Source organism: Lissotriton helveticus, chromosome 10 (assembly GCF_964261635.1).
Source record: "Lissotriton helveticus chromosome 10, aLisHel1.1, whole genome shotgun sequence".
Lineage (NCBI taxonomy): Eukaryota > Metazoa > Chordata > Amphibia > Caudata > Salamandridae > Lissotriton > Lissotriton helveticus.
Window position 1 is genome coordinate 972,274,851 of NC_136071.1, and position 17,340 is coordinate 972,292,190.

The following is a 17,340-nucleotide window of genomic DNA, read 5'->3' on the forward strand; positions in this document are numbered from 1 at the left end:
AGATACGGCAGTGGGCCAGGCAGTCCTGAGGAACCTCTTCCACTAATTGGTGAGCTTTCCTTTCTATCCCACCTTCCGTAATTTGGCACATTTTGTATCTTTATGTCATGTTGGCTATTGCAATGTATAGTATGACACAAAATGTGTTTTCTTATTGCTAACTGCTTGCTACTCTGATACAAAAGCATGAGAATCTATAAAAGTTCCAATACTGGGGTAAGATAACAAGTTACTTACCTGTAACTTTAGTTCCCCAGTATTGGTAACTTTCATAGATTCCCATGCGCCCCACCCACCTCCCCGGGGAAAGTTCAGCCTTCAGCAGATATGGTGACTGTTACACAACGGCTACGAAAATGTGAGGCTCTGAGGTTCCTTCAGGAGGGTTCTAAGGGGTGAGGCTCTTCTGATTGTCTGATGCCAAAGTTTGGTCTCTTTTACACAAAGAGGGTGATATGCTACAAAAGGGAATGAGGCCAAGGCCTTTTTTCTTTCTCTTTTGTACCTACTGCTATGGTATTTTAGTTACTGAGACTCCCATTCCGACGACGGGGAATGATGCAAAAGCATGGGAATCTATGAAAGTTACCAATACTGGGGAACTAAAGTTGCAGGTAAGTAACTTGTTTTCTTTTCTGCCCCTGCTCCCTCCTTCCTGCCCAAGCCTCTGAGTTTGTTCAAAATGGCGGCATCCAGGGGTCTCGTGCCACATGGTCTCTGAAAGCCCCTTCCCCCCTCACTGCCTTCTCTCCAGAGCAGCTTGGTGCCTGACACCAGGTGTCAGCTGCTGATGGGTGAACCTGTAGCTCCACACATCTTCTCTTCTTGGAGTGGAGGCCTTCGCCCTTGGAACGCTTGTTGTGCAGGGCTGGCTTGGGGGAGGAAGGTCATTAATTCAACCTGGCAGGGTCAGCCCCAACCAGGCCCTGGTTATGAGCTCACTCAGAGAAATATCACATTTCTGGATGACTCAAAAGCAGTACAAATATGACTTTGGACTCTGCAGAATACTTCTTCTCACATAAGTTACAGTTGACTTTGGTGCGTGTCTGGAATTTGTAGGCCCTAGGAAAGTGAAACTAGCTATGTGCTCCCCATCATCATAGGAGAATAATGGAATACACTGTAAAGCACACTGACTTTCCCTCAAGTGTTTCTTCCCATTGTAGAAAGCCTATTCCATGTCACCACCCAGCTCTGCATAAGTCCTACTACACCATTCATTTTGTAGCTGCTCTGGGGCTGCGCAAGCCAGGAATCTCCCCTGTGCAGCTCCTACACGTCTGCACACGCATGCACACATGTGACTACATGTAACCATCCCGGTGCCCCTTACTCCAGCTGCAGCGGCCTAGTCAAGCCAGGGGGACACTGTTAAAATTCACATGCAGTTTCTTTCATCATGAGTTCACAGGGGTGAGTCCCAACTTATGAGGCTCTCCCACAGTAAAAGCTCAACAATTAGGTGTTCAAAAAGCGAAATATCTGGGCGGCTCAGATGGTCAGAACCACCTTCTAACAAAACTACATTGCATTGACCCAGGATCCCATATCAGCTCTATTCAACTACTGAATTGGAGAAGCTTGGAGTGAATTCTTTGGGGTCGAATTAGTTGGACATTGCTAACACTGATGACTACTTTCATTTTTAGTGGAAATGTGAGATTGAGTTCCATATTTATTTTATTGTCTGTAGTTTTAGGGGCAGGAGTATGTCCAGGCTTGTGGACCAGTTAAGCTGGAGTGCATAAGCAGTTCCACCCACCAAGGCGGGAGTTTTTTCCTCACTCCCCAGTGTTAAGTTGGGAAGCGCAAGCAAGGAAATTCTTACTCCAGACCACCTCCTGTGAAATTTCTCAGTGTGGGCAGTTGCATTGAGAAACCTTCCGTTCGCGTAGAGGACGCTGCTGCCTGAGTAGAACATCTGCACGAGCAACAGAAAGAAACAGGGCCCTCTTGTGCTGCGCAAGGTGCCATTCGCACTGTAAACATTTCCAGCGCGGAACTCTGCGGACTCCGCTCAGGCCTACAGTGGACTTAGTAGTGGCATTTCTTATATGCGCGCCTTTTGAGCCAGTGGAAATATGCTCCCTGCTACTACTGAATCATAACAGTCTTCATAATTGCCATCACCTCTGCATGCTTTGTGAATGAACGGCAGGTGCTCTTGATGCAGCTCCCCACACCAGCTTTTTTCCAGACAAGTTTCTGATGAGGACCTTGGTAGATGTCTTGCCAGAAGTTGTGATGCCTATCCATGTTGGTCAATCCATCACTGTGCCAACATTTTGTGCTCCACATCATCCTTCAAATTAGAGACTCCATTGTCTCGAGCTTAAAGGGATGTTGAGATTTCACATTGACCACACAAGGATCTGTGCTACAGCAATTAATTTGATGTGCAGCAAGTCACAATATCCTTCAATCCGTCCAATATACTGATGTTAGTTTGCTAATACTTGTTTACATGAAGCAGAAAACAACATATTAAGCTCTACCATTTTGTATTATATGCTTACACACTACGTTCCTGTAGGCATCCATGCAGACTGTTGTACTAATGACTGCTGTATTCTTCCCACCTACCCATGTTTGTAAAAACTCAATAAAGATGATTAAAAAAAATAAAATGAACCGCACAAGGGGGCCCTCATGCATATGACCAGCTCTTTGTAGGATTTTCTGAAGCAAATAAAGGGAAGGTGATGCAGACAAGGACAGTGCCTAGATTGATAGTGTTCTACTCTAGCCAGTAAGCATCCCCCTGAAGGACTGCAGGCTCATTCCACCAGGCCAAGGCTTCTGTAAAGGCATTGGCAAAGGGGCACGGGTTCTGGACATGTATAAGGCTGCGACGTGGGTGTCCATGCACATGTCCGCAAAAACATACAGCTTTGACAGCCAGATATGAATGCAGGGCTTTTTTTGCACACTCTGTCCGGGAAGACATTCTGGTTTGAGTCCACTCCCCAGACCCTCTGCTTTGGGAGGTACTACTATGATTTCTAGTCTTAAGGGAAAGAATATGCTGTTAGACGTATCCAGCTTCTGTAGTACTCTTTCAGGTGGATACTCTATCTATTCGTATATCCCTCACTGCCCTCCAACCTCCTGGCTCTGTGGAGTTGACTCCTGAGCGTTCTAATAAATTGTAAGTTGAATTTTTATGCACATTGCCACCTGCATTGTTTTTGTAGTGATCCACTTCTTAGTGAGCAGAATGAGAAATCACATCTGCTTACAGGGGTGGCACTTATATGCTACTCCGCTGTGGCAGTACGGAGTAATTTCAGTGCCACCTGTTAGAGTGCAGGATAATGCTAAGTAAATTCTTCCAGTCAGCAATCTGGGGATATTCTTATGGGGAGGAATATGCAGTTAGATAAAGTATCCACCATAAAGAGCATTACCGTTGGAAGTAACTTGTTCTTTTTCGACCTAATCGTTGGAGGGCACATAGGCAATTTAATTTAAACAGGGGATATGATGTAGCCTAATGGCTGAGCAGTCAACTTCGGAGCTGGGGAACCGAGTTAGAGTCTCGCAAGGGACGCTCAACATACTGTGATTCCGGGCAAATCACTTAATTTCCCCGTGCCTAACAAAATGTATGTGTCCATCTGTACTGCAACTGGTGCTCATGTAAAGCGCTCTGATATCTTCGGGTCAAGTTTGCGCTATATAAAACGTCCCCAGTTTTTTTTATAATTTGGCCAGAAACAGGCCTGTTTACATAATTATAATGAAAGATGGTGTTGTGGACCACTTAGGAATGTGTGTTATCTCTGCAATCAGGATGCTAAATATGTTGATTTTACATGTTTATATTCCAAGGTTTTGTTTCTTGACTAATATGCAAAGAAATTGACCACTAGCAAGAGGTAAATACAATAATTGTGTGTTTCCTGTGTCAGCCAGTTTGAAAAATATTAGACCATTTAAAATTCCAAAGTAATATTAAATAGTAAGCATGTTTACATTTGCTTTAAAATGTATGAAGTTAAAAATGAAATAAAATGTCTGTATATTGCTTTACAGAATGAAGTTCTTAGTTCGTAGATGGCAACGAGCAATGGGTCCTAGCTCAGTGACTGTTAATAGGAATGGGTTCGCACAGAGTCCAGGTAAAGCAAAAACGAAGTATTTATATTTCAGACATCAAATTACATTTAATTGTATTCAACTATGCTTCAGTATATAGAACCGGTTCAGTTATAAGTGATTGAGACATTTTCTGTGTCTGATCATAAACACAACTTTAAAAACCCATTAAGTAAATGTCATGTATTAAGACCAACTCTGGTGTCCCTGTTCTACAATTCTAAACTCGAGTCAGATCAATTTGTACACAGTAGTTTTCACTTCAGTCTACTGTGTAAACATTTGCATTGTAAATTAGTTCATAACAGCTGCTTAACACACCTACTTGTAGGTAAAACATTTTCTCCTCTGCCCTGGAGACCTTTCCATTCCAGGACCTTCTGCTTCATGATTGGACTCTTTCTCAGGGTGAATTATTGTCCTCATATTGAGCTTAGAGCTGATGTTGCTCAAGCACTCAGGCAGGGTGTTTCCCAAGGCATTCACACTTTGAATACAGATGCTGTTTATCCTGCAAAATTATGATCTTCTGTATCCTAAACCTATCAGACTGCTTTACACCTATACAAATCTATTGCAACTCTGTAGCTTAAGTGGGTCCTGTCTGACACCACGTCAGCTGTCAAACAAGGTTTTTTTAAATGTATTTATTGATTAATTTTCACCCTATGATTATACATAACATTAGTAGGCAAGAGACATACAAGAAAATAGATATCCATCCAAATTGGTTAAAAGAAAAAAAAAAAGATGCTATAAAGCATTCCAAATAGAAGTCATCTTTAGTACATTCTGCACATTCTTAGCAAACATATTAATTCTTCTCCTAAGTCCTAATTGATATTAAAGCAAGCAACCAGCTAATCCTGAGGCATGAAGAGAAATATCTCCATACACTGGATAAGACGCTAAGTGTTAATAAATATACATAATATCAAAATCTCATATCATAAAAGATGAGCAGTATAGGTTCATACCAAAATAAAGTACCATGTGAAAGTGCAAGTGCATGGAAAAAAATGGGCTCAACTCATAAGAGATCATATACATAGCCCTAACAATAACCTTAGATATCTCATTATAATTAATAAAAATGCAGAGTGCAAATGTCCAGGATGGAGAAGCTAAAACATATACATATTTAATTAATTCAACAATGTTGATATCTAATATCCCTTGCAGCTCAAGATAGACTTACCAGCATCCCGCTTGCATTTCTACCTCTTATTGAACCCTCCAAATCCTTCATCCATTCAGTAACTGAGGACCAGATCCGCTCTTCCCACTATCTCATCTTGCATCCCTTAAGTCTATATAAACTAATTTCCATGTTATATATGGCCAGAAAGCTGAATCTCCCCATTGCAAATGTTGGAGGCTCTGGTTTCAGCCAGTCTGACGCAATGCAAAGCCATGCTACAGTCATGGCGATAAATATCAAGTAAGATTCTTTCTTTAATATCCCATTGTCTTCTGTATCATCTACCAACCGTAATAACCTAATTTGAGAAGTGACACAGATCTACTATTTGGCGACATGACTTAGGAATCCCCCTATCCCTTGTAGCAGAGATTCTAATTTAGGGTATGAAAAAACGTGTATAATTTCCACCTGGTCTGAGCCACACCGTTTACACTTGCCAACAGAGCCACCTCCGCACTTAGGGATTTTGGCCACAGTATAGTATAAGTTAAAAGCTGCCTTAACATACTGGCTCCTTGGACTCGCAGTTAATAGGACCTTGTCACAAAGTTTCAGTGTTTCCCCCATATTTACTGAGGAACAGAAGTCAAAGTCTTTGCCGTCACATACCCAGATTAACACTGATACCACTGACATTGGATTGATTCTGATGAAGAGATGGTTGACCCTAATGTTGTCCTTCCTGACATTGTTACTGAGGAGCATAACTCTGTACCACTATCCCATCCAATAACCTGTGTGAATTGATTTTCAATCTTTGCCTCTCTTCCACCAGGTTTGTGCCGTAGGAAGGGCGCCTTGAAGGATAGAGAGTCTGGTACTCTGCATTCTGCATCTCTGGAAGTGGCCACTACCACTATAAACACTGGGGGACAATGTGATGTACATCAATAGCGTAGCTCAGCTAGTGCCAAGCCTTCGGGTCGAGGTGTTTGATCTAAGATCAAAATTAGCCATGCAATCTGCAGAAATTGGACAATTAACATTTCTTGCAAAGCCATCAGGCCCTAGATCCTCCTTACAAGTACCTCATTCTACCTATGTGTCTCTAATAGAAGAAAGAAATAGTCTTAAAAATGAGAGCATTACTAATCATGCTTATCTCTGCCCCTCTCCCTGTCCGGTCTCTGACACATCTAATACTATGCCAACGCGCTAGGTTTCCCCATGTAGCAAACCGCAACTGGCCAGCTCTTCGTATAAATCTTTGGGTAGGTCGACTAAATAGGTTTTCACTCCAAAGGAAGGAATGGTCTGAGGGGGATATGCTCATACCAGGAAATATGGCTTTGGCAGAAGAAACAGGCACTATTCACCTGGTAAAGTTTACCAAATTGGCTCAGAGAATGCATGAAGATGAGGAGTCCCTGATAAATAAATGTATATACCATATGATGACATTCCGCAACTTTTGTTCAAATCATTCACATTGACATCTTGCATGCCGAGCTCTGCAAGACCCCTCTGATTCTCCAGGGACTTTTGCATATATTAGGATACATTTGAAGTCCAAATTCCTAATGGAGGGTTTGGTAAGGTTAGAGCTGCTTAGGGCCCCCTCCCGGCACACTGATGAGGGTTAAACTCAATCCATCTTCTGTCTGTAAATCACAAGTACCTCAGAAAGAGACGTCCTGCAACCAGACTGATGCCATGGTTACATCCAGGATAGAATGACTTGGAAATATGGACCCTCTGTGCTCTATTGGGGGGGAGGAGTTATTCACGCGATCTTGAGTCACCTTGGCCAAACAGCGACTCTGGACACCTGACCACAACTGACGATGACCAATTCACAAATTGCACTATTAAAAATATTCTGCCATGGGATATTGCTGGTGTGAAATCCTAGCTAAGTGATCCGGCCTGGACGTCCTTTATTGGCCAGTTCGACATATGTCTTCCCCAGGAAACATATTGTCTTCACTCTGTCCATAGGTCGGGCTATGTGCCTTATCCGATCCTGGCTCGTTGTGTTGGAAGGGGCTGTCCTTCTGGCGGCTTTATATAGGCAAAAGAGGCCCATGACATCAAAATACGCTTACTTCCCATTGTCTCACATGCCATCACCAGGGATGACTTGTGCACTTATTATTTGTATAATGTATTTAATCGTGTGGCCAGTAGGGGGGTCAGACACTGGTGATGCAAGACCTCATCTCGCACAGGGACATTTATGATACCCACAGTTTTGTCATAATTGATGGTGACTTTTACACCACATATGAGCCACTAGACAACTATAGCATTTTCCCCCATTGCTGCGGAAGACGAGGAATGGGGCATACCTATGCTCAATAGTACCCAAGTAAAATGCTGGTCAGGTGCTGCCTACCAGCTTCTGTCTTTTACATTATCCTAAGGGTTGAGGGCTTGTAATAGCTGCACACTATCCAATACGCAAGCTAGCCATACCTTTAACCGACCCGGCCATACAAGTAGAATCAACTACTTATCCAGTATTGGGGTATCTTTCATAGATTCACATGCCTGAATCATTCCCCGTCGCCGAGGCGAGAGTCCCACAGTATATAAAAAAGCAGTGCCAAAGGTAAATTATAGTAGTAGGCCTAAGAGAAAGGCCTGAGGCCTAAACTGTAGTAGCCTATCTACCTCATTATGCCAAAAGGACCAAAGATTTTGTCCCAACCAATCAGCTTACAGCACCCTCTAGAACCCTCTCTGCAGAGCCAGTTCTCCTCAGATTTTCGTTAGCACAAGTGGGAAATGAGTATCCCAAAATTAGAGAACTGACTCTCCGGGTAGGAGGGTGGGTGCATGTGAATCTATGAAAGATACCAATACTGGATAACTGAAGTTACAGGTAAGTAACTTGTTTTCTTTTTAATTACCCATTCTCTTTGTGGTAGTCAGGTCAACATGAAGGTACTTAATAGGGTAGCTAGTGATCACAACGCTGCTTAGTGTTCATAAAAATATGTATTTAACCATTTAGCTAATGTCCCTATATCACTAACTACTGATCTTCTTCCCTCGAATGATAGGCGCAGGGTCAAGTGGGGTAGCGTTGCTGTGAAGTCGGCATCTCACTCCGAGTTGTTGAGCTGTTCGAGTAATTCTGGGAGCTACAAGAAGAAAATTGCTCTTCAACTCCCCCTCACCCCCCTTAACTGTTGGCTAACAAGAGAGGGAACATCCCTCGAGGCCTGGCTCTGCGGTTTAGCCAACTCTGGGCCTTCTTGCATTTTCGGGAGCAGAAGCGACCCCGCTAAAGTAAAGGAATTTTACAAGGCCATGCACCTCATATTTACGTGGCATGTTCCCTCCAACGCGCCTGCGGGCCCCACTGGTTCAGGAGGGGCTCCTACTAGATCCACACCAGCTGCTCCTGCGCCAGTCAGGCCCCAAGGATCCACAGATGGATCCAGATCTGTGCCGGTGGTACCATGTTGACTTTCCCCGGTGCCGGTCCCAAGGCCGACACACCCAGCGCCTTCCCCAGTCTCATCCCTGACTTGGACACAGTGCTGGAGGAGCATTAGCCGACTCAAACGCTGACTGAAGCCATGCCTTCCAGGCCAGAGCCTGAGCCGTATTCCTACAGGCTAGGAATCAGGATAAAATGGGAAGGGTCGCTGCCCCTGAGGAACACTAGCCTTATGGATCCTTGGACTGGTGTGATGACCTGGGTGAGGCCAGTGTACTGGACACTTCTACAGATACTGGCCTGCTTTGTTCTCCTACCGTGGCTATTGAGGAGGGCGCATCATTCACAGTGGTGGTGGGAGGGCGGATGAGGTCCTGAACCTTAGCTTGCCCTAGGTGGCAGTCGAGACTAATGTCTTGATGGAAGTGCTTCAGCTGGGAGTGTCCCCTTCTGAACTGCTTCTCCAATTTAATGAGGCACTTACTGATGTCCTTCTTGGGACATGGTCCAAGCCCAGCACAGGGGCTCGTGTGAACAGGCCGATTGCCTGTTGCCACTGCCCCACACCTGGGGACCGCAAATTCCTCACGGAACACCCTACCCCGGAGAGCTTGGTTGTCTAAGCCTTTACTTCTCTAGTAAATCCTGGCGAATTCCCAACCACCCGCCGGATCGGGAATCCAAGAGGCTGCAGAATTTCGGCAAGAATTTTTTTTTTCTTTCACAAACTTGCTGTTGCGTGCAGTGAACACCGCATGCTTTTTGGGCTGCTATTCCCACTCCCTGTGGGATATGGTTGCACAGGTGCTGCCAATAGTCCGCTAAGTTCACCATTCGCTGTGGACTAAACACCACCGACTCCCTAGGCAGAGTGGTTTTGTCGACTTGTCCTGTGATGCCACGCCTGGTTGAGGACTCCTGGCTTATCTAAAACAAGGCATATTCGGCATTGGAGCGCTTTAAGGACAGTAGGGCTATGGGCAGGTCCTTGGGCCTTTCTATGGCTCTTCGTCGACCTCAATCCACCTTTCACTCATTTCATGGCTATGGAAGTGGCATACAGTTATGTCCTTACCTGCCCAGCTACTGCAGGGCACAAGCATCTGAAAGAAACAGGTTAGTGTTAGATTCCTTACCTTAGAATATCCCCAGGCATCAGACTGGATCCGGAAAGTTTTGTTTAGCAGTACCTCTGCGCGTAGGTAGGCGTCGTCGTTGGCTCCGCGTCCGTCGTCGTTGGCTCCGCGTCCGTCGTTGGCGCCGGGATGATGTCGTTGGAGTACTTAGACGCGGCCCTCGCGCCCTGACGTCAGTTCTTCTTTTTTCAGCGCCAGGAAGCGCAGATCTGAGAAGAGCAGTACTCCTTAGTCACTTTTTGACTAATTTTTTTTCGATATATTTTGGATCTTATCGAGTCGTTTATCGACTCTGGTGCTGGTAGGGATGCCCGGGTTCAAGCACTGTGACGACCGTAGCCGACTGATGTCAGTTACCGACCCCCACCGTCGGTGCCTTTATTATCTCGGTGCCGACCATGATGACAAGTCGTGTCCCGACTGCCGGGCCTTGACGTCGAAAGCTAGGCGGGAGCGGTCCCGTAAGCGACTCGAAATCCGGCAGTCGGCCCCGCGCCGCTCGAGGTCCCGGTCCAGGAGGAGGTCGAGGGACCGGTCGCGGGGCCGCAGTCATCACAGTTCGGTGAGTCGACACCACTCGTCGGGTTCAAAGTCCTCAGGTAAGTCGAGGCACAAGAAGTCTAAGAAGTGGCACCGCTCTTCTGACTCCCCCCGACGCTCGTGCGACGCGGCTGCAAGCGCCGCGTCCAGCTCCATACCTGCCGGTCCCTGGGCTGCACGCGACGCCGGAGGATATCAGCGCCTTCCTCACGGCCATGAGGCCGCGCTTCCCTCTGCCGGATTCCGCTGAGGCGCCTTCGGGCCCCGCGGATCCGTCTGGGAGCCCAAGCGGGACCTGGCGCTGTCGGGTGCTTAGGCCCCGATGCCGTCGATGACTCCTGTCACGACGCCGCATGGCCCCTCAGGATCCAGGTCTGGATCTGTGACAACGCCGGTCGCACTCACGACCCCTCCGCCTGCGCCATCATGTTGCCCCTGACGCCGTCTCCGGACGACGACGTCCCCGGTCCCAGCCCGGGTCCGAATCCGGCGTCGGACCGGCGCCGGCTTCAACGCCGAGGGATGAGCAATTCATCTACGATCCGGCTCCATCATTTTACCCTGACTATCAGGAGATGGATGTCGGGGAGGACTGGGAGGGGTCTGAGGACCCTCTCGCACAGGAGGGCCAGTTGGATCAGGACTGGGCAGTTGAGCTAGGGGAGGCCAGTGGACTAGACACTTCGCCCGACACTGGATTTGTCTCCCCTCCTACCGTAGCTACGGAGAAGGGGGCTGCTTACAGCGTGGTGTTGACAAGGGCGGCCAAGGCCTTGGCATTTGAGCTCACCGCCGCGGACGTGAGGACTAACCTCCTCACTGAGGTGCTCAAACCGCAAGCAAGCTCCTCTGAGCCTCTCTTGCTGTTTAATGAAGCCCTCTCTGACGTTCTGCTGGGCACCTGGTCAAAGTCCACTACAGGCCTTCCTGTAGATCGGAACGTGGCCCGACGCCACCGCCCGGCTCTGGGCGACCCTTGCTTTCTGTCCACCCACCCCACCCCTGAGAGTCTGTTATCCAGGCCTCTAGTTCCCAGACCGCATTCCTGACTGCCCCGCCAGATCGGGAATCCAAAGGGTATGACCAGTTTGGTAAGAAGCTGTTCTCCTCACTCAGTTTGGGGCTGCGGTCTGTCAACACAGCTTGCCTTTGGGCCGTTACACCCACTCTCTGTGGGATACGGTTACGGAGTTGCTGCCGCAGTGCCCGGCGGAGGCCCGGGCAAAGCTCGCTCCAGCCTTTGCAGAAGGGCGGGATGCAGCGCATTACTCCATACGATGTGGATTGGATACCACGGACTCGCTAGGTAGAGCGATTTCCACGATGGTGGCAGTTCGTCACCACGCCTGGCTCAGTTCCGCCAACTTTTCGTCTGATGTCCAGTCCACGCTCATGGACATGCTGTTCGATGGCCGTCGCCTTTTTGGCGACAAGACAGACAGTGCGCTTGAGCGTTTCAAGGACTCCAGGGCTACGGCCAAGTCCTTGGGCTTGTCGGGCCAGCGCCAGCAAACTTTTGCCTTTTGCCCCTTTCGTGGCCAAGGAAGGGGCGCCCCTTCACGTCCTGCCAGCCACAGGCCGCAAAACCAACCCTTAGCGCGGCGGCGGACGTGGGAACCGCCGTGGCGGTGCCATGGGACAACGGCAAGGCCAGTCTACATCCACCCGCAGCATCCGGCTCAAAGCCCTCCTAGTCCGTGCTTTCAGGCCCAACTGACGCCAGTGGGGGGCAGTATTCGCCATCACCTGCTCCACTGGCGCACCATCACATCGGACAGGTGGGTGCTGCAAACCGTCCGAAGGGGCTACTCCCTCCCCTTCGAGGCTACCCCTCCAGCCATGCCACCGCAGTACCACCGCATGTCGGGGGATCACTTGAAACTTATGCACGAGGAAGTTATGGCCCACTTGGCCAAGGGGGAAATCAAGCACGTTCCTGGGCCAGAAGTAGGATGTGGTTGCTACTCCCACTACTTTCTGGTACCCAAGAAGGGCAAAGGAGGCCTACGCCCTATCTTGGACCTCCGGAGCATCAACAGCTTTCTCCGGAAGAAGAAGTTTAAGATGCTGACCTTAGCTCAGGTCCTAGCTGCTCTAGACCCTGGAGACTGGATGGTAGCGTTGGACTTGCAGGACGCGGTTCACGGTAGGCCACAAGCACTTTCAGTTTACCGTGCTCCCCTTTGGCCTTACCAGCACCCCTTGGGTGTTCACGAAAGTGATGGCGATGGTCGCAGCTCATCTGTACATTGGGGTGTCAGTCTTCCCCTATCTCGACGACTGGCTGTTGAAGGCGGGCTCGCCCCAGGCTCCCGTCTCCCACCTCCAGGCTACGGCAGACCTCCTGCATTAGTTGGGGTTCATTATCAACATGCCAAAGTCACATCTGACTCCCTCTCAGATGCTCCCTTTCATTGGAGCCTTTCTAGACATGGAGCAGTTTCAGACCTATTCTCCTGAAAGGTGTATCCAGGATATTCAGGCTATGATAACAATATTCCAGCCTCTATTGTGGATTTTAGTGAGAGTGACTCTGTGGCTGCTGGGCCTCATAGCGTCCTGCATCCTGCTTGTGGGTCCAGATCTCGGAGGGAACTGCAAAGGATCCGCAGTGGTGGTTAGCATACCACAATTGGGTCAGCGGCAGACCCCTTCCCTTCCCCAAACAGATCTCACAATAGTGACAGATACGTCACTCCTAGGATGGGGCAGCCATATGGGAGAGGTGGAGAGCAGAGGACTCTAGTCTCCGGCGGAATCTGGACTCCACATCAAACTGTTTAGGGAAGGCTTGTGCAGGTGTTTACATATGACACCACCGCCATGTGGTCCTGCAACAGGCAGGGCGGGGTGGCTTCGTGGACCTTTTGTCAAGGGACCCTGTTTCTCTGGGCGTGGCTGGAAAAGCAGGGCATTTCTCTAGTAGTTCAGCAACTGGCCGGCTCTCTGAACGCTAGAGTGGACAAACTCAGGCAAAGATGTCTAGAAGATCAGAATGTTGTCTTCATCCATCCATTCATTGATGGTGCAAGGTTTCTTTCAGCAGTGGAGAGAGCCTTGGTTAGATCTCTTCGCTACTGCTGAGAATGTGCAATGTCAGAAGTTTTGCGTGCTAGAGTTTCTTGCATGGAGACGATTTTCATCTTGAGTAGACCTCAGGCTTCCTATTCATCTTTCCACCCATACCACTTCTGCCCAGAGTTCTGAAGAAGATCGGGAATGACTGACCCAAGTCTTCCTTGTGGCTCTGGATTGGCATGGAGATTCTGGTATCCTGGCTGTTGAGCATGGCCATTGGTTCTTCGATGAAGCTGCCCATTCAGGAGTATCTCCTGTCGCAACAGCAGGGGGGGGGGTTCTGAGAATTGCATAATCTTACTTGATGGGTAGGGAAAGGGAAAAAAGATGCCAACTTATCGAGCTGGAGGCAGGTATCCTGGCTTTGAAGCGAGAATATAATGGTACCCATAGAAAGGAAACACAGCGGCGCCTAGCACTTGGCAGGGCCTTTCTAAGGCAACTGTGCCGTGAGGTGGCCTGGCAGTTCTAGATAGCCTCCACCCGATAGATGTATGAATAAGGGGGGGGGGGGGGGGCTCTAGACTTGTCCTTCATATCTTGTATAAAGTAGGCAACTGGGTTTATACTACAGCTAGGATTGCAGGTGCCTTTGCAGACTACTACAGCTCTCTCTATGCAGTGCATGAGCGTCCACCTTGTGAGCAATCTTCCCTGCTTTTAGCAGATCTCCTCCTGCAGCGGCTAGGTCCTAGTGAAGGGCTGGTGTTGGAGCAGCTGGTTACCGAACCTGGAGGTGGCTCATATGGGTTATGATACGATTCTGGGTGTGTTATAGGGGTCCCCTGTCCCTCTGACATAGCCTGTGGTTATGTAGATGCTTATCTTGACATAGCGGGCCAAGTGCCTGATGAACTTGGTGGGACCGAAAGGTCTCACTGGAAACTTCCATATGGCAGGTCTGCTGGCTGGGACACAGTGCGCGACTAGAAGGGTTTGGCAAATGGGACCGGATTGATATATTAGAAGTGGGGAATGTCTGTCGGGGTGCCCAGATGAGGTCCTTTACTGAGCTTCAAACAGACTTCATAAGTCCCAATTCTTCAGTTATTTGCAATTACAGCACACACTTTCACAGTGTACAGCCACCGTTGCCACAGCCCCTGAGTTTAGCCCAGTGGAGGCCCGGGTTCTAATGGAACTCTAGGGAAAGGCGGAATTTCTAAGATTTATAGGTTGCTTGTGATCACCTCTCCGGATCTGTTTGGGCACCCAAGAGCCAGGTGGGCTGTGTGGATTGGCCCAGTGGAGGGCAACAACTGGCGCAACGCCTCTATGACTCCTAGGATACTTGCCATCCCTTCACAGCTCAGGCTCATTCAGTTCAAATACCTTCATGTCACTTACCTTACGCCTTTAAGGCTATGGCAGGCCCGAAGGCGTCCGATGCCCAATTGTACCCTGGAAATTGGGGGCTTTTATTACATGATATGGGGCTGTGCGGTCATTGCTGACTATTATGGAAGACAGCCGCGTAGCTAGGGGGGATGAGGGGGGCGGTCCGCCCCAGGCGGCACTAAACTGTGGGCTGCGGCCACGCAGCACTTGTGTTGTGACCCGTGACGGTGGCCTTTATAATTTATGTGGGGGACACTGAAGGCAAGAGCACCTGCTTCAGCTTGTAAAGCCTGCCTGCAGTGCACGCACCACCCTGCGTGGCGATGCGGTGCGCGACGTACCACGTTTGTGGTTGTGTGTCCGGTCCCGTGACGTCCCAGGGCCGTCAATCTTGGAGCGCGCGTAAGCGCTACCGATGACGGCCCTGGGTATAATGTTTGGCCAGCCCAGCCCTCGCGCAAGGCTTTCAATCGCTCCGGAAAGACTGCAGTGCCAAGGAATTCAGAGAAATGCTGGAAGGTAGGAGTCGGGGCAAAGGGCTAAACAGAGCAGTATATATGGAAGCATTTGTTGCTGGAAAAACTGTGAACTTCCTGTTTTTGCTTTGCCGTTTACACACTTTTCTAGTCTGTTGCATTGATTCTCAGACTTACCTTTCCTGCTGCTTGCTCTTGTGTGTACATGCTATAGTTTCTCAAAACGTTTTTCGTTTTTTTAACTCTTACTTTCCATTTTGCTGCATTAATTCCTCTTTATTTCTCTCTTTTTCAACATTTTCTTTCATTGCTTTTTTTAGGTCTCGCACTTGGCGACGAAAGTCGCCAGCGAGATCTATTGTTACCCACTTGCGTCTCAAGTGGTACAGACTGGGGCACCCGCCGATTGTGGTCTGTGGACGCGCCCGTGAACACGTGCATGTGCACAGTTCCCTTCATCATCGCAAGCTTCATTTAAGTAAAGGGGACGCACGCTACAAGCCCGGGAAGCACTGTCTTCTTGTATTCAGCCTTCATGTCCCTCTAAGTACCCCTCCTCAGCAGTATAGATCACCCTCACCCGTTAACGCTTGCTTACCGTGCCCTTCTCGTCCTCGCTCTGGCACCTCGCCCCGTAGTCTTCTTCCACAACCAGGTCCGACCTGCGAGCCCCACAGAGCGGTGCGCCTCCCGGTCCCTGGACAGCCTGCCCATTTTCTGTGATTTTAGCCTACCTCGGTGGCCAGGTATGGCCATACCTGCTACGGGGTCTCATCCATCCAAGCGGAAGAGAGGGTCCTCTATCCCTGAGCATTCGAGCGAACGCGCTCTACCCCCCACCTGCGCAGTCCATCCGGCAGGCGCGCGCTCGCGACTCCACTCCTGACCCGTTACAGGAACAGAGAAAGTTGCAGGCGCGTCCTAGAGACAGCGCGCTCCCGCCGCCTCCTTCCCTCGCTCTGACTGCAAGCGCGCGCACCAGCCGGCACCTGGTGAGGGCAACGGCGCGAGACAGCGGAACCCGGGCAGAGCGCGAGATCCTGCCCCGCAGCAATGCCTCCACAGCCCGAGTGCAGCAGAGGAAGCTTCCCCACTCTGCCCCGCCTGCCCGAAGAGGGTGAGTTAGGGGAAGAAGGTATATTGCTTTTAACTATCTGTCCTAAAGTTACACGTCCCAGCAAACTATTCAGAAAGTCGTAATGTCTAAAATATTATGTCGTGACATTTCCGCTAAAGCTGGTAGCAAATGGGTACTCGCAGGGAAAGAAATATTCAGTGCATGGGTCAGGTCTGCTTTCCTTCACTCTGTCTTTGGAACAGAACGTGAAATGTACAGTGCTTCAAATGTACACACCTCGATTTTGGATCGTATAAAACTCACTTTGGCTAGGCGCTGTTTATAGGCCACGAAACCCACGGAAACGCCATTTTATAACACGATTGTTATTTTTATTTGACATTGGCACTCGTGTAACCTCGTAACGCTACATTGACATGCAAGTTTGATTCATTTTAAGCTCTAACATGTTTTATCTCAAATACAGATTATATTCTAACGGTAAATCGGAGGTTCACATCTGAAAGCCAGTGGGGCTGGGTTAGAGTGAGTCACGAATACACAGATAAGCATGTGAATCCACTGTAGGGTACACGCACAATTGTTATGGAACGTTCTAGGTTACTTTTCAAGTGGCAAATGTTTTTTCAGAAGTGAGTATTAACATTCTAAGTGTACTAGTGCGAGTTTGTTTTTGGTTAAATACATTTATAATGTCCTCACAATCAAGTCCTTGTCAATGGGAACAAAAATGTTCGAGTAGTGTACCAGCATGCCAAAACACAGCACAAGTTCACCTTGTAGGTAGATAAACACAGCTGCCATGGAATAAAGAACTGGAACAAGTGCAACACAAGGCTTTTCCTTAAAACCAGTAAACACTCTAGACAAGCCCTTTACAGTTCAATAGAGCAACGAGTAGTTCTTATTAAGTGGGAGAAATTCTTTCTGGGTACTGTTTTAGGACTTTATTAGGCCTCGTTAAACAGGCCACTTGCCCGTTTTGTTTGATGTTTTTGTCC

General features: G+C 48.6%; 1 protein-coding gene across 2 annotated transcripts in view; it reads left to right on the forward strand.

Annotated features, from left to right (window-relative positions):
* The window catches only part of AKAP9 (A-kinase anchoring protein 9), a 647,464-nt gene that overhangs the window by 600,833 nt on the left and 29,291 nt on the right, over positions 1-17,340 (forward strand). For both annotated transcript variants that reach the window (XM_078663639.1, XM_078663638.1), the window contains one exon: positions 4,039-4,124. In XM_078663639.1, the coding sequence (XP_078519765.1) occupies positions 4,039-4,124 (86 nt within the window). The remainder of the gene's footprint in view (positions 1-4,038; positions 4,125-17,340) is intronic.